We start from the raw sequence: 23,993 nt of genomic DNA, 5'->3' as shown, positions 1-23,993 counted from the left end.
CAGGCTAGTTAAGAACATTCAGAAGCTGGGGTGAAGTAGGCATACCAGCAAATGAAAGGTCTACATTGAGAACTGCAACTTGTCAGGAAACCCTGCATTTTTGACATGGAGATAACAAACAATGTAACAACACGGTTATCTCTAACAGAATTCCTTTTGCTTTTCATTACTAGTAATTTCACAAACTTTTATTCTTGTTTTCTTTATTCCTCTTTGATCTGTAGTCCAGAAAGGATTATCTACTAGATGTTCAGTAAGTGTTATCCCTTTCAAATATCCCTTGACAGTTTTAAAATAATATTAATGTTTTATATAGTATACTACCATACTTAGTTCAAAGAATAACATTTTGACATTTCATAGTTAAAAATTTGGAAAATACCAAAAAGAGTAAAGAAAACAAGAATTATCAAACTTTGAGTTGATCCTATTCATCTTTTTCTGTGTACAAATAATGATGATCGTGATAACTGACATTATAGTGTTCACTATCTAGATCGAATGCTATTTTGTTTTTATTTTAATTTACTGCATTCTTTGAAATAGATACTATTATTGCTCCCATTTTAAAGACAAGGAAACCAGTTCACAGAGATATCAAGTCACTTGCCCAAGATGAAACAGCTAATAAGTGGCAGAGCTGGGATTTGAAGCCAGGCAATCTGGCTGCAGATTGCTCACATATACCCAAATAAAACTGGGATCCTACTGTGTACAGTGTTAAAAAGTTCACTGTGTCCCTCACTATGTTTTGAAATACCATATTTAGCAGCTGCATATATTTCGTCACTTAATTATAAAATGTGGTTAAACTGACCCCAACTATCAGACATTTGGGTGGTTTCCAGTATTTCCCTGTTACAAATAAGAGGGAAATAACATCTTTGTACATAAATCTTCATGCACATCTCTCATTGTTTACTTTGTACTACTTTAAGTTCTGCTTCCAGGAGTCAAATCACAGGCTCAAAGGGTCGGAAGACATTTAAAATCCTTGATATGCCTTCTAAATTATCCTCCATAAATACTGTACCCATTAACCTACCAGCAGTTAATTGCTAACAGATTCACTTTGTCCATAACAAGGGTATGTTGCTGATGGTTCTGTCACATCTTCTATGTTTCTGGCTTCATTTTTAGTGAGCATGCTTTTATTTGCACATACGGATTAGCCCTAAACTTCACTCTGTTGAGTCTAGCCACTCGTCCAAGTTGAAATATAATCCTTATTTTTTTTTTTGTCAACCATGATTTGTCAAAACATACCTAATACTGAGCCCTTCTAAAGATCAGGGATCTGATATCTGGGTTTACTCTATAACTACACTGTTTTGTCTATCTTTACACCTCTTAAGGCAGAGCTCTTGCCTGTACCTCACTCTAACTGTCTACAAGGCCAAAGGCACCAGTCTCTACACAGCATACGGGAGACAGAATTTCTAGCACAAGTCCCCTAGGTAGCTCCTTCTTGGTTTACTACATCCAGTAGGGCTCCTTACACATCACTTAAGTTAAATAAACAAGAAGTTGATATTGGCTATCAAATGCCATAATCTACAGAAGAGAGGTTAAAATTGATATCAGAGATTTGAAGGAAAAACCAAATGAAGCCCTCTTTGAACTATTCAGCTGAATTTATGAAAATCCATGACTGCTTGGGAAAAAATGGGGAAGAGAAGAATATACAACAGAAAGAGAGAACTCAAACAGGAAGCCCTGCCACACTTTTTGGACAGGAGACTGATTATATTCTTTGCCAGGTTCCTCTTGTTATTACCAACATCTCTTCCTGCATATACTATACAGAATGCACTATCAAGGAACATATGGCTTTTGAATTTTACAGTTGCTGTTAATAAATACACTTATAGGTTTTATGATATTAAAATACTAAAATGTTTTTCATCCTGCTTTAAAGTGGACAATGAAACTTCCGAAGAAGCTGTGCAATGTGATCAGTTCTACCCAGAATACCACTTGGAAAGCAGAGAGCAGAATCCAACTGGCCAACATCCTGCCTTATAAGACTCAGCCCCATATGGTCCAGCCCTGTGAGCCTAACCAAGGAGCCTAGGAAGGCTGAGCGGGAAGCTTATTTGTGTCAATGTATTCACCATCCTACCGTTCTGGGTGAGCTTTGTGGAGCAGATGAGGGTGGCAATCTGAAAGCTGTCTTTAGTGCTATCCTTGCTTGGGGTGAAGGTGACCAGGTTTTTGGATGCTTGAAGTTCTTTTTCTTCCATCTCCATCTTGGTCCCAGGTAGGGTCAGGTAGAATTTAGCATCTTCCATTTTTTTGTTGTCACCCTAAAAAGGAAGCATGTTAGGAACACCCAATGATGGCCAACATCTCTTATTTGCAAATAAAAACAATTTCTATCATGCATTTCCAGCATGAGAAGCATGGCTTTATCAAATTATCCTGAAGATCCCTTCCAACTCTGAGATACTATGATATCTCTCCGCAAACACTGAGCCCAGAAATAATTTCATGATTGAATGGAAACAAAGTAAGTTGTGAATTCGAAACCAGAATATCCTAGTCTCTGTTAGAGTAAATAAATATATTGCAGAATAAGGTTAAATTTCATTTTCTTCAGTCTCTAAATGGGGACAATTACACTTTATTGGGTTGATGGTTGATGAAAGAAGAAATAGCTTGCCATCCCTTCCAAAATGATTCATAAACTAACAGGTTAAGAAAAATATTCATCAGGTAGATGTATCTCAAAAGAGCAGCCAACTGTGGGGAAACCCCCAGATATTGTTGGACAAATGAGATCTTCCAACATCTACTTTAGACTCTAAAATCTCAGTAGAAGTGGGAGCTCAGTACCAGTTGGAAGAGAAGAACAAAAACTCTCAGGGAAGGAAGGAAGGCCCCCAGAGCAGAGAAATGGTATGTGGCTCATGGTGACAGGAAAACCACATCCACCACATGCTACTGAAGCCCAACGGTGCACCTGTCCATGTGCCATGCAGGATGCAAAGAGCAGAGGATGAGAGGCCGACCCCTTACCATTCCCTGCTAGGGAACACCATTCGCAGGAGAGGGTGAGAGCCTCCTTAGAAGACTCAGTAATAATGCAACTCACTCTCTCCAGAAAGGAGGTGGGAAACCACAAAGCCGGAGGGCCCAGAGCCTTCCGAGTTTCTAGATTTTAATGGGCAAGTACAGATAGCTCTAGAAGGGTTTCTGATGTTTGTACAAATAAATGTGAAAGGAGCCTTAAACGCCATTTGAAAGGGAGTAAATATTTTTCTCAGCCATTTTCTGTTAGCACCACCTTATAAACCACCAGATCGTGCCTCCCATCCTGCAGAGTGGTGCCATCCGGGTTCATCAGCTTCACGAAGGCCACCCCAAATGCTCGCTCCGATTTATCTCTGGCTGAAAAAGCAGAAAGACATGTCTGAGCAGTGCAGAAAGACACCAGGAGGCGACGGCTATGACAGATGATTTCACATCTTGCTTGGGGGTGTGGCGTTCAACCATATTCTAATAAGCACAATTCAGCAAATTGCAGTAAGACACGTACCGTGTGCCAATGAAACTGCCTGGCACCCCCAAGTAGGCTCTCCTCTTCCTACATCCCCTAATAAATGAGACCAGCATCTACCCAGTCATCCAAATCGGAAATGTGGGTGTTGACACCAACTCCACCCCATGTCAACTCCACGTCCTAAATAGCTCTGGAGCCTGTCTCTTCTCTCTCTTGCTGTCTTGCTGTCCCTTCCTGACTTCAGGCCAACCTCACCTCTTCTCTTTATTTCTACAGGACCTTCCCAATGCACCTCTCTGTCTCCAGGCTCTCCCAGCCAACACATTCTCTACATTGGAATGAGGTTTTCCAAGTCCAATCCAATCATGTCAACCACCCTGCTTCAAAACACTTGAATGAGAGATCTCAATTTATGTTGCTCTAAAACAGGCTCTGCAAGATATTTATTCTACTCTAGGGTTTAAGGTGCTGCCCAGGGTTTCTTCCCCTTTCCTCCCCAGAATACCAGCTCCAGTGCCAGGAAAGAAGATCTGTGTGCCCTGTGGCGGCTGGGAGGAGAACGCAGCTTCATGAGGAGGCAGAGCACCTCTCTCTTGGTCTTCGGAGCCAGCCTCTGAACTCACTGGGTCCCCTGTTTCAGTGGCTCTGACTGGGTAACCTGTGGCCTGTTCTCATCATAGGCACGGCTCTGTGGTCTGCTGTGACTCTCGGGTCTCCACACTGGTGAAGCAGTCATCCATTGTATGATTTTACCTCAATTTGTTTATCCATTCTCCTACTGATGGGGATTTAGGCTATTCTAGTGTTGGAGTACTACAGGTAAAGCTGTTATGAACATAGGCCAACCCCTCCCAAAATCTCAAAACCAGAAACCACCCTCGAATTGCACCTCCTTAACATGGTTGAAAAGCATCTTTAGCCTTTGTGACCTGGCTCCAGCCTAGCTAGAATCAGATTGCTTGGGTGCTAACCCAGCCTGGTCATATGCTAGCCTTGTGACCACGGGCAAGTACCTAGCCTCTCCGTGCCTTAGTTTCTTTATGTAAAAATGTAGATAAAAGTAGAATGTACTTTATTATATTATTGTGAATACTAAACAGGACCATGCACAAATATAGCTTCACATAATAATTCTTTTATTGTTTTTTTGAGACAGAGTCTCACTCTGTCACCCAGGCTGGAGTGCAGTGGTGTGACCTCAGCTCACTGCAAGCTCCACCTCCTGGGTTCACACCATTCTCCTGCCTCAGCTTCCCGAGTAGCAGGGACTACAGGCACCCGCCACCACGTCCGGCTAATTTTTTGTATTTTTAGTAGAGACGGGGTTTCACCGTGTTAGCCAGGATGGTTTCGATCTCCTGACCTTGTGATCCGCCCGCCTCAGCCTCCCAAAGTGCTGGGATTACAGGCGTGAGCCACCGCGCCCAGCCTCACATAATATTTCATAGGAACTTGATCTTTGTTAATTGTTAATTGATCATTGTTAGTTATGCAGAACCATATGAAATAGCTGATATTTGTGGCCATTTAGACCTAAAAAATGGCAATTTCACATGATTCAACCTGATACTATTATTGCTCCACTGGTCCTGCTTTAGCCTTACTGAGCTCATTGGGGTTCTCCAAACATGTTTCTCCCGCCACCCTTCACTGGGCTAATTTCTACTCTCCTTCAAGTCTCAGCTAAGATGTAGGAAGTTATATGCATAAATCCCCCAGACTGGGTAAGGTACTGTGCTACGTATCCATTACAAGTCTTTGCCCCCTTGTAATATACACATCACACTGTTCTGTACATAACCACCCACTCTTTTCATTTATCTTCCTAACCAGACCACAAAGACTCTACGTGGCAGTGTCCAGCTGGCTGTCATAGACCAGGGCCTCGCCTGCAGCCTGCTGTGTAGATGGTGTTCAACACATGCATTTTTGGAAGGAGGGGTTACATTTTTATGCAGTGCTAAATGAGAAGAAGAAGCTTCCAGAAATTTTGTGATCGGTCTGAAAACAATCAATTTTCTTCTCTGCTCACACTTTAGTGCAGCCATTTCAAGAACTGTGACCTAAGACTTGAAATAGTTTTTTCACGAGAAAAATGACAATTTGGGGAGACAAGTGACTAAACAGTTTTCTTGCTACTGCAACATGGCAACATACATTGTGAATGTCTAGGAGGGGGATACAAGGTATACACAGCCTTTCCTATACCTATTTGATTGTGAAACACAACACTTTTTGTTACAGAACATCTAGTAACAGCTTAGAGCAGGGGACCTCAAAGCCCAGGCCATGAACCCGTACCAGTCTGTGGCCTGTTAGGAACTGGGCTACACAGCAGGAGGTAAGTGGCGGACCAGCAAGCAAAGCTCCATCTGTCTTTACAGCTGCTTCCCACTGCTCACATTACCACCTGAGCTCTGCCTCCTGTTGGATTAGCAGCAGCATTAGATTCTCACAGGAGCCGAACCCTATTGCGACCTGTGCACGCAAGGGATCTAGGTTGCATACTCCTTGTGCAAATCTAACGCCTGATGATCTGAACTGTCTAGTTGCAGGAAAACAAGCTCAGGGTTCCCACTGATTCTACACTATGGTGAGTTGTATAATTATTTCATTATATAGTACAATGTAATAAGAATAAAGAAAACAACAAATGTAACGTGGTTGAGTTACCCTGAAACCATCCCCGCTCCTGGTCCTTGGAAAAATTGGCTTTCACGAAACCAGTCTCTGGGTGCCAAAGATTGAGGACTGCTGTCTTTGAGAATATTAATGTTCACAAAACACATTTTGAGGAAATCCTAATATAGAGTGATAACACAGACCTTGCAAGCCCAGCAAAATTCATTATGCTGATTTCCTTAGCACCAGTGAGTTACAAAAGAAAGTTGCCAAGTCTCTAGTTTCCAAATATCTTGTTCTCCAGATTCACAAGAGGGTTGTCAAGCCAGAGAAAAAATTTTTTAAGTGGAAATATGTCATAGACCTCTTAATACTTACATTCCTGAGATGACCTGTGTCGGAAGGTAAATCTTATATGGCAGCGTGTGACCTCTTCTATAGCAATGGATACCTGTGTCACAGTAAGAAATTAATAGTTTACAGACACAAAGTACTTTGCATGCATGGTTTATTTCATGGAATTAGGCTCAATTTTATACTCTCCACAGCACAAATTACTAGAGAGTGAGACTTGGTATAGGTTTCATTCAAAGGAGACTGAGCTATTTTCAAATCAAAAGAATCTCAGATCATCTTGCTGTTTATCACAGGTTCTGAGCATAGAGATACTGTGAATTTCTAGCATTTTCTGAAGTAAGAAACACAGTAAGAAATTAATAGTTTACAGACACAAAGTACTTTGCATGCATGGTTTATTTCATGGAATTAGGCTCAATTTTGTACTCTCCACAGCACAAATTACTAGAGAGTGAGACTTGGTATAGGTTTCATTCAAAGGAGACTGAGCTATTTTCAAATCAAAAGAATCTCAGATCATCTTGCTGTTTATCACAGATTCTGAGCATAGAGATACTGTGAATTTCTAGCATTTTCTGAAGTAAGAAACAGTAATACTTCAGAGGGGAAACACTGGTACTTTGAGGTCTATACAGGACCTTTCAGACTGCAAGATATGAATAAATATAGTAATAATTGGATCTATAAGACCTAATTATTCCATAAAGAGGGGGAAAGGTAATAATTAGGGCTCATAAAGCAGCTTTCTGCTGCTCTCATATCTACAGGGGAGAGAAGAAACGGCCTTGGGGCACCCAAATGAGCAGAGATTTGTGGTGTGCAGTTAAATTACGGCATGATTATACAATGGAACCTCATGCAAGTATCTAAAATACATATCTGAAGAATTTATATGCATTGAGATAAGTAGTTTTAAAAAGCACAATATAAATTTCTATCAACAGCATCATTCAAAACATATGAACTATATAAAACTGTTGAAAATGGCTAATTCTAAATTGAGATATACGAATGCAATTAAAACAAATTTTTTTTTTTCTATGAAGAACTCGTGTGACTTCGACAACCAGAAAGAGCTGATGGAGCCTGGGATTCAGAAGAAGTGGACTCTAGTTCAGGCCCTGATACCAGTCAGCTCTAGGATCCTAGGAAGTCACTGAACTTTGAACCTCAGTACCTAATCTGAAAGATGGCGTTACAACACCTGCTTGTTCTAGTTGCAGAGCCCTTGTGGGGCTCAAAGGAGATGACTGATCTGAAAAGCACTTTGGAATGTGTAATACACATATTGAAGTTGAAAAGAGGCCCAGAACACTTGGTGAGAGGCCAAGAAGAAAAAAATGTTAGGAAACTGTTTGCACAGTGTGAAAATTTCTGTTTGGTTTTGTACCGTCTTGGCAGTCTATTATATCCATCACGTCAACCACCAGCTTTGCTATTCAAATTCCCATACATTTATGAATGAGAACATTATTGAAGAATATTGAGTTTCTTAATGATAAATGCTCTTAATACAGAATTATAATTACCGATTCGTTTCTTATTGCACACCATAGGCAACTTATCTAAAAATTTCAAAATAAAGTAGGAATAATTTGGGGGTAAACAGAAGATAGGAATCTAACTGAGGTTTAACAGATAACAGGGGTTGCAAATGACTCATTCTCACCTTGACAGTCTCATACCAACAGGGCTGCTTGACTTGGTAATAGACTACTGATTTGTATTCTGAAATGCCTTCATATCCAGCACCGGGGTGAATTGCTTTCTTCGGATGGAAGGAAAAAATTAGAAGGGAATAATTTTGTTTAGAAAAGGAAGAGGACCCCATATACCATGCATAAGCCCCTTACCCCAAAACACATTCACACATGCCCTACACTGGCACTGATTGGCTGATTAAGTTTGGGGGATGAAGAACAGAGAATGAATTTCTACCACTTTATTCAAGGGTCTATAATATCAATTTGGTAGCAGTTAAGGAACCCAGCACTGCCTAAATATTCTTCTTTCCCGTAACTTGTATTTTCTTTTCTCTCCCCAGGCATGCATTCTCCTCTGATTCTTTCCTCTTTTCTCTCTCAGGAAACATGATGATGATGAGAAGTTAGGTGACAAATGCAGATGCGCCACTGTTTGCAGAAAAGCATTTCTCTTTCCTGTCTACATTCTGTTTTAGGGACTTGGGGTATTGGCACAGCATATTCACTCAAACTCAGGGCTGCATCTTTTCCTGGTCTTGAACCACTTAGCTCAGTAGAACCAGCCCTTGGTGGGGCACTATCAAACGAAATGACCAACAGGAGAAGGTGTCTACTTGAAATGAGCTCATCTGCTCTTACCAACAGCACAAACAAAGCACTCTCATACAGTGGCTCACAGCATTCAGTTTCTCCCTTTCATGCAGAATACAACTTGACTTAGTGAACTGCCTGGCTATCTGCCTCCTTAATAGATTATAACATCCATGGGAAGTGATGAAATTGTATTTCACTGTAGCCTCAAACAACTCTGCAACAGGACACTCTGTGAGTCAAGTCAATCAAGTGCTTGGTCCTTGGTTATCAAAGCGGGTAACTATGGCTCATACGAGAAGAGCTGGAGTTCAGCAGAGGTCATGCAGCCTCCTGTGACCACCTCCTGCCTATCCTCTTTGATGTCAGAATCAGGACTCACTTCTTTATGTGGGCAGAAAGCTGGCAGATATCTGCTTTAGATCTTGTCTTAATGTTAAAAAAAAAAGGAAGGAAAGAAAATGGAAAAGAAAGGAAAATAGAAGAGGGGGAGGGGGAGGGGAAGGGAGGAGAGGGGAAGGGAGGGAAAAAGAGAGGAAGGGAGGGGAGGGGAGGGGAGTGAAGGGAAGGGAAGGGAAGGGAGAGGAAAGAAACAAAAAAAAAAGGCCGGGCGCGGTGGCTCACGCCTGTAATCCCAGCACTTTGGGAGGCCGAGGCGGGCGGATCACAAGGTCAGGAGATCGAGACCACGGTGAAACCCCATCTCTACTAAAAATACAAAAAATTAGCCGGGCGCGGTTGTGGGCGCCTGTAGTCCCAGCTACTCGGGAGGCTGAGGCAGGAGAATGGCGTGAACCCGGGAGGTGGAGCTTGCAGTGAGCCGAGATCGCGCCACTGCACTCCAGCCTGGGCGACAGAGCGAGACTCCGTCTCAAAAAAAAAAAAAAAAAAAAAAAAAAGAAAAGAAAGAGGAAAGCACAGCAAAACAATGCAGGCTGCACATGGTGGCTCGTGCCTGTAATTCCAGCACTTTGGGAGGCTGAAGTGAGCAGATCACGAGGTCAGGAGTTTGAACCCAGCCTGGCTAACATAGTGAAACCCCATCTCTACTAAAAATACAAAAACATTAGTTGAGTGTGGTGGCGGGTACCTGTAATCTCAGCTACTTGGGAGGCTGAGGCAGGAGAACTGGTTGAACCTGGGAGGCAGAGGTTGCAGCAAGCAGAGATTGTGCCACTGCACTCCAGCCTGGGCGACAGTGTGAGAGTCCATCAAAAAAAAAAAAAAAGAAGAAGAAAGAAAAGCTGCCAGAGCTGGAGGAACTCTGGACTTGAATTCAGGATACTTGGATACCCTCCCAGCTCTGCCACTAATGCCTGTGTTTCCAGAGAAAATAACTCTTCCTTTTAAAGTTTCTAACAGTTTCCTGTTCATTAAAACTAAAAAGCAGACTGGGCACGGTGGCTCACGCCTGTAATCTCAACACTTTGGGAGGCTGAGGTGGGCAGATCACAAGGTCAGGAGATCGAGACTATCCTGGCTAACACGGTGAAACCCTCTCTCCTAAAATTACAAAAAAATTAGCCGGGCATGGTGGCGGGCGCCTGTAGTCCCAGCTACTCAGGAAGCTGAGGCAGGAGAATGGCGTGAACCTGGGAGGCGGAGTTTGCAGTGAGCCGAGATCGCGCCACTGCACTCCAGCCTGGGCAACAGAGCGGGACTCTGTCTCAAAAAAAAACAAAACAAACAAACAAAAAACACTAAAGAGCAGTGGTAGCAGATGCCTACCCAAGGGATCTTCCAGTTTCAGTCTCTGATGAGCGCATGTTCTTTGGTTCGGCTCACCCAGGGAAGGAAACGTGCTTTCTGATGCTATTCGAGCAACCAGGCCACTTAGCTGAAGCCTCAGAGTAACTGATCAAGCTTGAAAGTGGCAAAATAAGTTGAAAATGATAAATAACCTCTGCATTGGAAGCTCACACATAAAATCATTAGGGGCTGGAGCTATTTCTTAGCACAGGAGAAATATAAGAGTCTAGATAGCTTCCTTAGTGAAACTGCTCATTGCTAATAATAAATTTAACAGTCTTTATATTTTTTTTCTCAGGAAAAACCAAACCTATCCTGATGCAAAGAATTAAAATACGGCCAAAAGTCTATGGTGATTGTAAAGATGGATGTGATGGCAGCAGGATTTCTGGGCCACACCGCGCACCTCCAAGAGCTTGCCTTCCTCATCGTGCACAGACATCGTCACCTCCACATTCTTTGGCGTCTTCTTCTTCCCTTTGTCAAACTCGCCATGGATCAGGGTGACATAGATGTCATTCCGAACATCTCCTGCAATAGGACAAGCATGCTGTGAGTGCTGCTGAGAGAAGTCATTCTAAGTTTCACAATGTCATATGACACAGAAGATAAAGACGATATGAAATGTTCTGGTTTTATACTGAACTCCTCATCTGACAAGAGGCTTTCATATGCATTTGCTGGCTTCAGCTTATCTCATTTTACCTTTCCATGCATACCAAGATGTCTTTGCACTGTGGTTTTATAGAAAATTAAGTAGTAATTCTTTCTCTATTAAAAATTTCTGTCTAATAATAAACACATATTATATATTATTAGGTTACAGTGGCAGATCGTTTTTCAATAGTGCCTTGGAGAGTGTGATATTTTGAATACATCTGATAATAATGAAGGCAACTGTCTATTGAGTGCTTATTATACGCTGTGCCAGGCACTGGTCAAAATGTCTTATACGTATTAATGTAATCAATTACAGACTGACTTGTTCATCTATAGAACAACCTGATGAGATAGACACTCCTTCTGAAAGCCTATAGAGTATGTTTTTCTTTTCTTTTTTGACACATGATCTTGCTCTGTTGCCCAGGCTGGAGTGCGGTGGTGTCATCTTGGCTCACTGCAACATTGGCCTGTTGGGCAGGCTCAAGTAATCCTCTCACCTTAGCCTCCCAAGTAGCTGGGATTACAGGCACACACCACCACGCCTGGCTAATGTTTTGTATTTTTTGTAGAGAAGGGGTCTCACTACGTTGCCCAGACTGGTCTCAAACTCCTGGACTCAAGCAATCTGCCCACCTCAGCCTCCCAAACTGCTGGGATTACAGGTGTGAGCCACCATGCCCAGCCTAGATTACTTTACATTTCTTTAAATCAGTTTACTTGATTTTATCAATGAAAGAATGCTTTCTGCTGGTTTTTTCTTCATTACCCAACAAAAAAAATTTAATTAATAAATGTGTGGCCCACATATTGAAGAAAAATATTAAATGTTACTGAAGTACATAAAGGAAACTTGGAATAAATGTAAAGTATATTAAACTCCTAGATGAAAAAAGTATTGAAAAACTGATTCCAACACCTGCACTATATTAAACTGCCTCCCAATGTAAAAAACAAAACCTTTTAACACTATAAGAAAACAGGAGTGCATATTTAGAGCAGTGATCATTTTGATCATTTCCCCAACTGGAAAAAAATAAGATACTGCTTACACTTGCTGAGGATGAAGAAAAAGGGGCTTATTCACACAGCACAGTTTGAAATCTTACTTGACACACTCTTTGTCAATGGAGAAACTGAAAATGTGTCAAAAGTCTCAATACGGCAATTCCACTGGTAATATTTGTCTCAAAGTATTAAAAATGTGGGCAATAATTTATCTGTAAGGATATTCACTGTGGTGTTTATAGAAGTGGAAACGTGGAAACAGTCTCAATTTCCAAGCACAGGGAACTAGTGGAATAAATTATGGTATAATCACATGATGGCGGTAATATTCATTTTAAAAAGTGCTTGAGCTCCTACTCTGCAGCAGGCATGTGCTAGGTTTCTGGGTGGCGATGGTGAGCCACTCATCGTCCTTGCCCCAACTCAGGTTACAGTCTAGTGCAGGAGAGAAGCACCAGTCAAATAATCTGCACAAGTAAACCCACCATTACCAGCGGAGGAACATGCCAGGCTCTGTGAATGCACAATACCTGGTCCTGACCTCGTCTGCGGGGTATGCGAATCTTTCCCTTCAGGTGTTAGCACGGTCAGGGAGAGTGGCCTGTGCAAAGGCCCAGAGGTAGGCGACAACCTGACTGACATTCTCACAGTGAGGGGGTGTTCTGGTGTGAGATGAGGTTGTAGAGACAGAAATAAGCCAGATCCCCCTGAGGCCGGTGGGCAAATTAAGAATTTTTATACTTACCCTCCACATAAACGAAAGTCAGTACGATGTTTTCCGTGAGAGAGGAGTGGGGTGAGATCAGATGTGCTTATGAAACAGAACATTTGGATGCAGTACGAAGAAGAGAAAATGAGCAAAGAGAGACCGGAAACATGAAAACCAGGTAGGAAGTTATAGCAGTCATCCAGGGAAGAGACCATCATAGCTCCAACTCAAGCGGTGGCAATGGAGATGGAGAGAAGGGAAAGAGTGATTTGAGAGTCCTTTCAAAGGTAACGCTGACAGGTCTTATCTAATTTATGTGAGTTGTAAAGGAAAGGGAGGTATCAAGGGTAACTTTCTGGCTTCTTGCTTGTGCAGTGGATGGATAGGTGGGTGGGTGGGTGGATGGATGGATGGATGGATGGATGGATGGATGGATAGGTGGCTGGGCGGATGGATGGATGGATGGGTGGGTGGGTGGCTGGCTGGATGGGTGGGTGGGTGGGTGGGTGGGTGCGTGGATGGATGGGTGGGTGGGTGGGTGCGTGGACGGATGGATGGGTGGGTGGGTGGATGGATGGATGGATGATGGGTGGGTGGATGGATAGAGGTTAGATAGGTGGATGAGTGGATGGATAGGTGGACAGCTGAATGGGTAGGTGGATGGGTGGGTGGATGGATGATAGACAGGTGGGTGGGTGGGTGGATGGACGGATGGATGAATGGATGGAGGTGTTATTTTCTTAGATACAACACAAGAGAGGTGCCTCAGGCCTAGATGCACAGAATTATGAGGTCCAAGTGGGGATGCTGAATAAGAATTAGCCAATTAAAGCAAGGAGGGGCTGGGTGTTGTGGCTCATGCCTGTAATCTCAGCACTTTGGGAGGCAGAGACAAGAGGACTGCTTGAGCCCAGGAGTTCAAGATTAGCCTGGGCAACATAATGAAACTTGGTCTCTACAACAACAACAACAACAACAACAACAAATTAGCCAGATGTGGTGGCTCATGCCTGTAGTCCAGGCTACCCAGGAGACTGAGGTGGGAGGACTGCTTGAGCCCAGGAGATCGAGGCTTACAGTGAGCTATGATCACACAACTGTACTCCAGCCTGGATGACAGAGCAAGATCTTGTCTCAAAAAAAAAAAAAAAAAAAAAAAGAGGGGACTCCTAAGGCAGGAAATAGCTGGCTATATGATCCTAGAGTTCATTAAAGAGGTCTTGGTGCTGGGGCTACAGATTTGAAGGTGACAGGCAGATGAAAGCCAAGTAGCCAAGTGAGTGGATGATGCCCCTAGGGAGAAAATACAGGTGAAACAGAAAGAGGGCTGTTCTGGGCTGAACTGTGTCCTCCCCAAATTCATATGCTGAAGCCGTAACCCCTAGTAATGCAGAATATGACTGTATTTGGAGATAGGGCCTTTAAAAGAGTAAGTAAGGTAAAATGCGGTCATATAGGTGGGCCCTAATCTCGTATGACTGGTGCCCTCATACGAAGAGATTAAGCCACAGACATGCACAGAGGGACAACCAAGTGAAGACGCAGGGAGAAGATGGCCGTCTGCAAGCCAAGGAGAAAGGCCTCCCAAGAAGCCATCCCTGCTGTCACCTTGATGTTGAACTTCCAGTCTCCCATCCTTTGTTGTGAGAAAACTAATGCTGATGCCACCCAGTCCGCGGTATTTTGCTATGGCAGCCCAAGCACACGAATACAGGGTCTCAGAACCAAAGAGCAAGGAACTTCGACATTTAGAGGCAAAGTAGAATATGAGAAGGTGGCAAACGGGTTCTAGCAGAGGCCCCAGGGAAATGGAGAAACAGAGAAAAGTGAGGGCTCACCAATGAGAAGGGAAGGAAATATTTCAACAATGTCAGATGCTGCTGAGAGGTCACAGAGCTGATCACTAGGCTAGAAAACACCAATCAGAGGTAGAGATACCATGATCATGGGTGACTCTCATGAGAGCTACTCTTGAGAGGCTGGAGTGGGGCTGGCAGAGGTGAGAACAAAGAAAGAGAGTGGACAGAATCACTCCTGTGAGGCTGAAGACAGTCAAAGCTCCTCGCTAGAGGGCAAGGGGGTACAGGGGAGAGTTAAGGAGGCAACCGGAACCAGTTCACATGGTGATGGGACAACAGGAAGGAGTTCCAAGCGCAGGGAGTTGGGTCTAGACCTGAATTTCTCAGAACTGACTCACCACCGGATCACCCTGGGAGCCCTGAATCAGTCTCTAGAAATCTGGGAATTTGTATTTTCATGGAGATCTTCAAGGAGATCTTGATTAGCTGATCCACAGACTAGCACTAGAAACCCTTGTTCTAGATGATTTTTTAATTTTTAAATTATACTTTAAGTTCTAGGGTACATGTGCACAACATGCAGGCTTGTTACATACGTATACTTGTGCCATGTTGGTGTGCTGCACCCATTAACTCGTCATTTACGTTAGGTATATCTCCTAATGCTATCCCTCCCCACTCCCCCTACCCTACAACAGGCCCAAGTGTGTGATGTTCCCCTTCCTGTGTCCAAGTGTTCTCGTTGTTCAATTCCCACTTATGAGTGAGAACACGCAGTGTTTGGTTTTTTGTCCTTGCAATAGTTTGCTGAGAATGATGGTTTCCAGCTTCATCCATGTCCCTACAAAGGACATGAACTCATCATTTTTTATGGCTGCATAGTATTCCATGGTGTATATATGCCACATTTTCTTAATCCAGTCTATCACTGTAGGACATCTGGGTTGGTTCCAAGTCTTTGCTATTGTGAATAGTGCCACAATAAACATACGTGTGCATGTGTCTTTATAGGAGTGTGATTTATAATCCTTTGGGTATATACCCAGTAATGGGATGGCTGGGTCAAATGGTATTTCTAGTTCTAGATTCCTGAGGAATCGCCACACTGTCTTCCACAATGGTTGAACTAGTTTACACTCCCACCAACAGTGTAAATGTGTTCCTATTTCTCCACATCCTCTCCAACACCTGTTGTTTCCTGACTTTTTAATGATCACCATTCTAACTGGTGTGAGATGGTATCTCATTGTGGTTTTGATTTGCATTTCTCTGATGGCCAGTGATGATGAGCATTTTTTCATGTGTCTGTTGGCTGCATAAATGTCTTCTTTTGAGAAGTGTCTGTTCATATCCTTTGCCCACATGTTGATGGGGTTGTTTTTTTCTTGTAAATTTGTTTGTGCTCCTTGTAGATTCTGGATATTAGCCCTTTGTCAGATGAGTAGATTGCAAAAATTTTCTCCCATTCTGCAGGTTGCTTGTTCACTCTGATAGCAGTTTCTTTTGCTGTGCAGAAGCTTTTTAGTTTAATTAGATCCCGTTTGTCAACTTTGGCTTTTGTTGCCATTGCTTTGGTGTTTTAGACATGAAGTTCTTGCCCATGCCTATGTCCTAAATGGTATTGCCTAGGTTTTCTTCTACGGTTTTTATGGTTTTAGGTCTAACATTTAAGTCTTTAATCTATCTTGAATTAATTTTTGTATAAAGTATAAGGAAGGGATCCAGTTTTAGCTTTCTACATATGGCTAGCCAGTTTTCCAAGCACCATTTATTAAATAGGGAATCCTTTCCCCACTTCTTGTTTTCGTCAGGTTTGTCCAAGATCAGATGGTTGTAGATGTGTGGTGTTATTTCTGAGGCCTCTGTTCTGTTTCATTGGTCTATATCTCTGTTTTGGTATCAGTACCATGCTGTTTTGGTTACTGTAGCCTTGCAGTATAGTTTGAAGTCAGGTAGCATGATGCCTCCAACTTTGTTCCTTTGCCTTAGGATTGACTTGGCAATGCGGGCTCTTTTCTGGTTCCATATGAACTTTAAAGTAGTTTTTTCCAATTATGTGAAGTCACTGGTAGCTTGATGGGGATGGCACTGAATCTATAAATTACCTTGGGCAGTATGGCCATTTTCACGATACTGATTCTTCCTATCCATGAGCATGGAATGTTCTTCCATTTGTTTGTATCCTCTTTTATTTCGTTTTATCTTATCAGTGGTTTGTAGCTCTCCTTGAAGAGGTCCTTCATATCCCTTGTAAGTTGGATTCCTAGGTATTTTATTCTCTTTGAAGCAATTGTGAATGGGAGTTCACTCATGATTTGTTTTCTTCAAAGAACATCTTTATTTCTGCCTTCATTTCATTATTTACCCAGTAGTCATACAGAAGCAGGTTGTTCAGTTTCCATGTAGTTGAGCAGTTTTGAGTGAGTTTCTTAATCCTGAGTTCTGGTTTGATTGCACTGTGGTTGGAGAGACAGTTTGTTATAATTTCTGTTCTTTTACATTTGCCAAGGAGTGCTTTACTTCCAACTATGTGGTCAATTTTGGAATAAGTGCAATGTGGTGCTGAGAAGAATGTATATTCCGTTGATTTGGAGTGGAGAGTTCTGTAGATGTCTATTAGGTCTGCTTGGTGCAGAGCTGAGTTCAATTCCTGGATATCCTTGTTAACTTTCTGTCTCGTTGATCTGTGTAATGTTGACAGTGGGGTGTTAAAGTCTCCCATTATTATTGTATGGGAGTCTAAGTCCCTTTGTAGGTCTCTAAGGACTTGCTGTATGAATCTGGGTGCTCCTGTATTGGGTGCATGTATATTTAGGATAGCTAGCTCTTCTTGTTGAATTGATCCCTTTACCATTATGTAATGGCCTTCTTTGTCCCTTTTCATCTTTGTTGGTTTAAAGTCTGTTTTATCAGAGACTAGGATTGCAACCCCTGCCTTTTTTTGTTTCCCATTTGCTTGGTAGATCTTCCTCCATCCCTTTATTTTGAGCCTATGTGTGTCTCTGCACGTGAGATGGGTCTCCTGAATACAGCAAACTAATGAGTCTTGACTCTTTATCCGATTTGCCAGTCTGTGTCTTTTAATTGGAGCATTAATCCCATTTACATTTAAGGTTAATATTGTTATGTGTGAATTTGATCCTGTCATTATGATGTTAGCTGGTTATTTTGCTCGTTAGTTGATGCAGTTTCTTCCTAGCATCAATGGTCTCTACAACTTGGCATGTTTTTTGCAGTGGCTGGTACCATTTGTTCCTTTCCATGTTTAGTGCTTCCTTCAGGAGCTCTTGTAGGGCAGGCCTGGTGGTGACAAAATCTCTCAGCATTTGCTTGTCTGTAAAGGATTTTATTTCTCCTTCACTTATGAAGCTTAGTTTGGCTGGATATGAAATTTCAGGTTGAAAATTCTTTTCCTTAAGAATGTTGAATATTGGTCCCCACTCTCTTCTGGCTTGTAGAGTTTCTGCTGAGTGATCTGCTGTTAGTCTGATGGGCTTCCTTCTGTGGGTAATCCGACCTTTCTGTCTGACTGCCCTTAACATTTTTTCCTTCATTTCAACCTTGGTGAATCTGACAATTATATGTCTTGGAGTTGCTCTTCTCAAGGAGTATCCTTGTGGCATTTTCTGTATTTCCTGAATTTGAATGTTGGCCTGCCTTGCTAGGTTGGGGAAGTTCTCCTGGATAATATCCTGAAGAGTGTTTTCCAATTTGGTTCCATTCTCCCCATCACTTTCAGGTACACCAATCAGATGTAGATTTGGTCTTTTCACATAGTCTCATACTTCTTGAAGGCTTTGTTCGTTTCTTTTTATGCTTTTTTCTCTAAACTTCTCTTCTCGCTTCATTTCATTCATTTGATCTTCCATCTCTGATACCCTTTCTTCCAGTTGATCGAATTGGCTACTGAAGCTTGTGCATTCGTCACGTAGTTCTCGTGCCATGGTTTTCAGCTCCATCAGATCCTTTAAGGACTTCTCTGCATTGGTTATTCTAGTTAGCCATTTGTCTAATCTTTTTTCAGGTTTTTAACTTAATTGCTATGGGTTTGAACTTCCTCCTTTAGCTCGGAGAAGTTTGTTCGTCTGAAGCCTTCTTCTCTCAACTTGTCAAAGTCATTCTCTGTCCAGCTTTGTTCCATTGCTGGCGAGGAGCTGCATTTTTTGGAGGAGGAGAGGCACTCTGATTTTTAGAATTTTCAGTTTTTCTGTTCTGTTTTTTCCCCATCTTTGTGGTTTTATCTACCTTTGGTCTTTGATGATGGTGACGTACAGTTGGGGTTTTGGTGTGGATGTCCTTTCTGTTTGTTAGTTTTCCTTCTGACAGTCAGGACCATCAGCTGCAGGTCTGTTGGAGTTTGCAGGAGGTCCACTCCAGACCCTGTTTGCCTGGGAATCAGCAGTGGAGGCTGCAGAACAGCGAATATTACTGAACAGAAAATGTTGCTGCCTGATCATTCCTCTGGAAGTTTCGTGTCAGAGGGGTACCTGGCTGTGTGATGTGTTACTCGGCCCCTACTGGGGGATGTCTCCCAGTTAGGCTCTTTGGGGGTCAGGGACCCATTTGAGGAGGCAGTCTGTCTGTTCTCAGATCTCAAGCTCTGTGCTGGGAAAACCACTACTCTCTTCAAAGCTGTCAGACAGGGACATTTAAGTCTGCAGAGGTTTCTGCTGCCTTTTGTTTGGCTATGCCCTGCCCCTAGAGGTGGAGTCTACATAGGAAGGCAGGCCTCCTTGAACTGAGGTGGGCTCCACCAAGTTCGAGCTTCCTGGCAGCTTTGTTTACCTACTCAAGCCTCAGCAATGGCGGGCGCCCCTCCCCAAGTCTCGCTGCCAGCTTGCAGTTTGATCTCAGACTGCTGTGCTAGCAATGAGCGAGGCTCCATGGGCGTGGAATCCTCTGAGCCAGGCATGGGATATAATCTCCTGGTGTGCCGTTTGCTAAGACCATTGGAAAAGCGCAGTATTAGGGTGGGAGTGACCTGATTTTCCAGGTGCCGTCTGTCACTGCTTTGTTTGGCTAGGAAAGGGAATTCCCTGACCCCTTGAGCTTCCCGTGTGAGGCGATGCCTCACCCTGCTTCGGCTCACGCTTGGTGTGCTGCACCCACTGTCCGACACGCCCCAGTGAGATGAACCTGGTACCTCAGTTGGAAATGCGGAAATCACCCGTCTTCTGTGTCGCTCACAATGGGAGCTGTAGACTGGAGCTGTTCCTATTCGGCCATCTTGGAACCGTCCCCCTAGATGATTTTTTTTTTGTCTTTCTTTCTTGAGATAGAGTCTTCTCTATTGCCCAGGCTGGAGTGCAGTGGCACGATCTAACGTCACTACAAACTCTGCCTCCTGAGTTCAAGTGATCTTCCCACTTCAGCCTTCCAAGTAGCTGGGATTACAGGCATGCACCACCACTCCCGGCCTTTTTTTCTTTTTGAGATAGAGTCTTGCTGTGTCACCCTGGAGTGCAGTGGTACAATCTCAGCTCACTGCAACCACCACCTCCCGGGTTCAAGCAATTCTCCTGCCTCAGCCTCCCAAGTAACTGGGATTACAGGTGCACATCAACTTGCCCAGCTAATTTTTGTGTTTGGAATAGAGATGGGGTTTTACCATGTTGGCCAGGCTGGTCTTGAACTCCCGACCTCAAGTGATCCACCCACCTCAGCCTCTCAAAGTACGGGATTACAGATGTAAGCCATCTCGCCTGGCCATATTCTAGATGAATTTTAAAACCGATGTAGCCCTTGGCATTCTATGAACCAATCCTATTGACTTAAAAAAACAAACAAACAAACAAAAAACTTAATGTTATTTTACAAGCCAGATTTCAAAGGTAAACTCACCTTATTCAAAGGCCTCAGGAGAAGCCAACCCTGCTGTCACCTTGATCAAAGAATAAACTCCTCTACTTTATGTTTTCAGATTTGTGTCTTGTCATAGCAGTAAAATTTTTCTTTAACAAGAAGACAAAACATTTTCCCAGAATGTTGATGAATGTATATCAGGGTAAAATGGCCATGTAATGGACAAAATAAGCAAAAAACTATCTTCTTTTATGAGAAAAAGAAAAAAAGAGTGATCTCCATTTTATTACTTTTTTATTCATTCATTCCACAAATATTCATTTAAGACTCACTACATGTAGAGAGTGTAGGCAGCAACAAGTTATCACTGCCCCTTAATTTCTCAAAGGAGAAATAAGATCTTGTATTACTTTAAAATACCTAATTTTTTATTTTTATTTTTATTTTTTTTGAGACAGAGTCTTGCTCTGTCACCCAGGCTGGAGTACAGTGGCGCAATCATAGCTCACTGCAAGCTCTGCCTCTCGGGCTCAAGCGATTCTCATGCCTCGGCCTCCTGAGTAGCTGGGACTACAGGCACCTGCCATCATGCCCAGCTAATTTTTGTATTTTTGATAGAGACAGGTTTTACCATGTTGGCCAGGCTGGACTCAAAGTCCTGACCTCAAGTGATCTGCCTGCCTCGGCCTCCCAAAGTGCTGGGATTACAGACATGAGCCACCATGCCTGGCCTAAAATAACCTGGATTTTTGTGCAACAGATAAGTTGGTTTTCTAGAATTTTTCTAACATGGCATGGTTGTTTTTCTAGAATTTCTATTCATATCAGTTAGTTTATAGCAACATGTATAAAATTTGAGGGACTGATTCCCTTTTCTTAGTACGGAGATTAAAATTAAATGGGTGAAATCAGCGAATCGAGAGAACACACACATATGCAGATCACTAGAAAGAAGATGAAACAGGAAAATGCTGACATTCTCGTCACAACAAGAACAGGGAGAGCCAGAGCCCTTTTGGAGCTGCAGAGAATGGAGAGAGCAAGGCGCCCACGTGCTGGGGACGTCATAACGAGAAAGGGACACACAAATGAGGCCAATTAGTCTCCTGAACGGAGCACCCTGTGCTATCTGAAAGAGTCTGTGTAAAAGAGAGAGTAAGACCATTTGAGTTATGTTTAAAAGCATTATCTTGGGCTTGCACACTGGGTAGCTTCTTAAGTACTGCAGGTGTCTCTGTTTGTGTCCCAGTTGCCTCAGGACCAATGAATGTAAACAACCAAGTCTTCTGGATCCAAGTTGCCTCCACCGTCCAATAAGAAACAATCGCTGCACAGGAGGAAGCAAACAGGTGAGCCGTGCAAAGTGCTCACCTGGCAGTATGATTTCAGGAAAGCCCATCTTCCGGGCTATTGCTGTTGATCTATCAACCAAGTGTGAAAAATTCTTCTGAACCTGTGTGAGGTCACCTGGCAAGAGCTTCAAGGATACCCAAAGTCCTTTAAACAAATAAAAGATAAATTTTTAGTTCTTTGTATGATCTGTATAACACATGCATAACTGTTGAGAAGAACATTTAAATTGTATAGTCGCAATCTTACTATAAAGATGTAAATTCTCCCCCAGTTGACCTATAATTCTAATGACACTTCCATTAAAATCACAACATGACCTCTTTGAGAATTCGACAGAGATGTGAACAGATGCTAACTTTGGGGGAAAAAAAGGGTAAAGATAGGCCCTACCAGATACCAGAATATATGGTAAAGCTACAATGATCTGTGATACTGGTGGTAAAAAAAAAAAAGACATATACATGAAACAATGAAATACTATAGTATATAGCAATTTAATATATGGCAAAAGAGGCATAACAAATCATGAAAAAAATCCAATAATTACATGAATATGCTGGGATTATTTTCTTGCTACCTAAGAAAATTTAATTTCTCATCTTGTATTTTCATTAAAATAAATTCCCAATAATGAATTACATAGAAAAGAAGGCAGAATGTTAAAAGGAAAAAGAAGTGTATAGTTATTAAACCTCTGAGAACAAACCATTTTTCTTTTTTTTCTTTCTTTGAGACAGAGTCTCACTTTGTTGCCCAGGCGGAATGCGGTGGCATCATCTCAGCTCACTGCAACTTCTGACTCCTGAGTTCAAGCAATTCTCATGTCTTAGCCTCCCCAGTAGCTGGGATTACAGGTGTGCACCAACACACTGGCTAATTATTATATTTTTCTTTTAGTAGAGATGGGGTTTCACCATGTTAGCCAGGCTGGTCTCGAACTCCTAACCTCAAGTAATCCACCTGCCTCAGCCTCCCAAAGTGCTGGGATTACAGGCATGAGACATCACGCCCAGCCCTAATGATTTTTAAATATCAGTTTGCAACATAACCAAGAGTGCAGTAAGATAAACACTCACACATGGTAGAAATCTATGGCAAGCGATTTGGCAATATTTATATCTCCAGGTGTAGGCTTGTTCCCAGCATGTGATCTAGAAATCCAACTTCTGGGAATTTTCTTGGGGAGACAGTCTTAAACATGGAAAAGACTTCATGTATAAAGATAGTCAGAGTACGGGTTTTTATATGTGTAATAACGACAAATTAGAAAGCACTTAAGTGTTTATCTAGGGGATTCCCTCTTCTTAAGTCTAAATGCTAGAATATTATGCAGCCATAAAAAAGTATTTGTGAAGAGCATAAAAACATTTGGAAAGTGCTTGTTTGGCATGAAGTATGGTATTTGGGAAAAAAAGAAAGAAAAAAATGAAAAGTGCTTGTTTTGCTGTTAGGTAGCAAGAATGGAAATGACTTTTTTTCAGTTTTGTTAAAAAAATTACACGTACATGGTAATCTGTTTAGTATAAGGGTTTTCCACTCCAGCTGAAATTATACTTAGTTAAGAGCTCTAAAAAAAAACAGAAATAGGGCCAGGCACAGTGGCTTACACCTGTAATCCCAGCACTTTGGGAGACTGAGGTGGGAGGATCACTTGAGTTCAGGAGTTCGAGACCAGCCTGGCTAACATAGTAAAAGCCCGTCTCTACTAAAAATAGAACAATTAGCCAGGTGTGATGACAGGTGTCTGTAATCCCAGCTACTTGGGAGGCTGAGTCTGGAGAATCATTGGAACCCAGGTGACAGAAGTTGCAGTGAGCCGGGATTGCACCATTGCACTCCAGCCTGGGCGACAGAGTGAGACTTCATCTCAAAAAAATAAAAACAAAAACAGAAATATATTTAGTTATTTGTTTTCAGATTCTTTATTGATTCCTTGCATGTCTTTCCTATGCAGGATAATTGCAAGTACATAAGAAACTAAATATTATGAAAATAACATGTTTTCTGATTGCTTCCATTTTGGAAGACGGTTACAGGGTAGTGAAGAAAAGTCATTCAGTCTCTGTATTTTTGATATGTACAGACTAATTCAGTCTCTCTCTCTCTCTCTCTCTCTCTCTATATATATATATATATAT

At 42.3% G+C, this 23,993-nt stretch overlaps 1 protein-coding gene across 1 annotated transcript in view; it reads right to left on the bottom strand.

Moving 5' to 3' along the window:
* Window positions 1–23,993, bottom strand: part of DOCK5 (dedicator of cytokinesis 5) — a 233,633-nt gene that overhangs the window by 83,908 nt on the left and 125,732 nt on the right. The window contains exons 13-18 of the mRNA XM_025394592.1: window positions 21,874–21,999; window positions 10,931–11,055; window positions 8,151–8,249; window positions 6,503–6,575; window positions 3,287–3,390; window positions 2,123–2,306 (exon numbers count right to left, since the gene is read on the bottom strand). Of these exons, the coding sequence (XP_025250377.1) occupies window positions 2,123–2,306; window positions 3,287–3,390; window positions 6,503–6,575; window positions 8,151–8,249; window positions 10,931–11,055; window positions 21,874–21,999 (711 nt within the window). The remainder of the gene's footprint in view (window positions 1–2,122; window positions 2,307–3,286; window positions 3,391–6,502; window positions 6,576–8,150; window positions 8,250–10,930; window positions 11,056–21,873; window positions 22,000–23,993) is intronic.

The sequence above is a fragment of the Theropithecus gelada genome, chromosome 8 (assembly GCF_003255815.1).
Source record: "Theropithecus gelada isolate Dixy chromosome 8, Tgel_1.0, whole genome shotgun sequence".
Classification (NCBI taxonomy): Eukaryota; Metazoa; Chordata; class Mammalia; order Primates; family Cercopithecidae; genus Theropithecus; species Theropithecus gelada.
The sequence above is the reverse complement of the archived record's forward strand: the minus strand, read 5'-3'. Positions and strand labels throughout refer to the sequence as shown.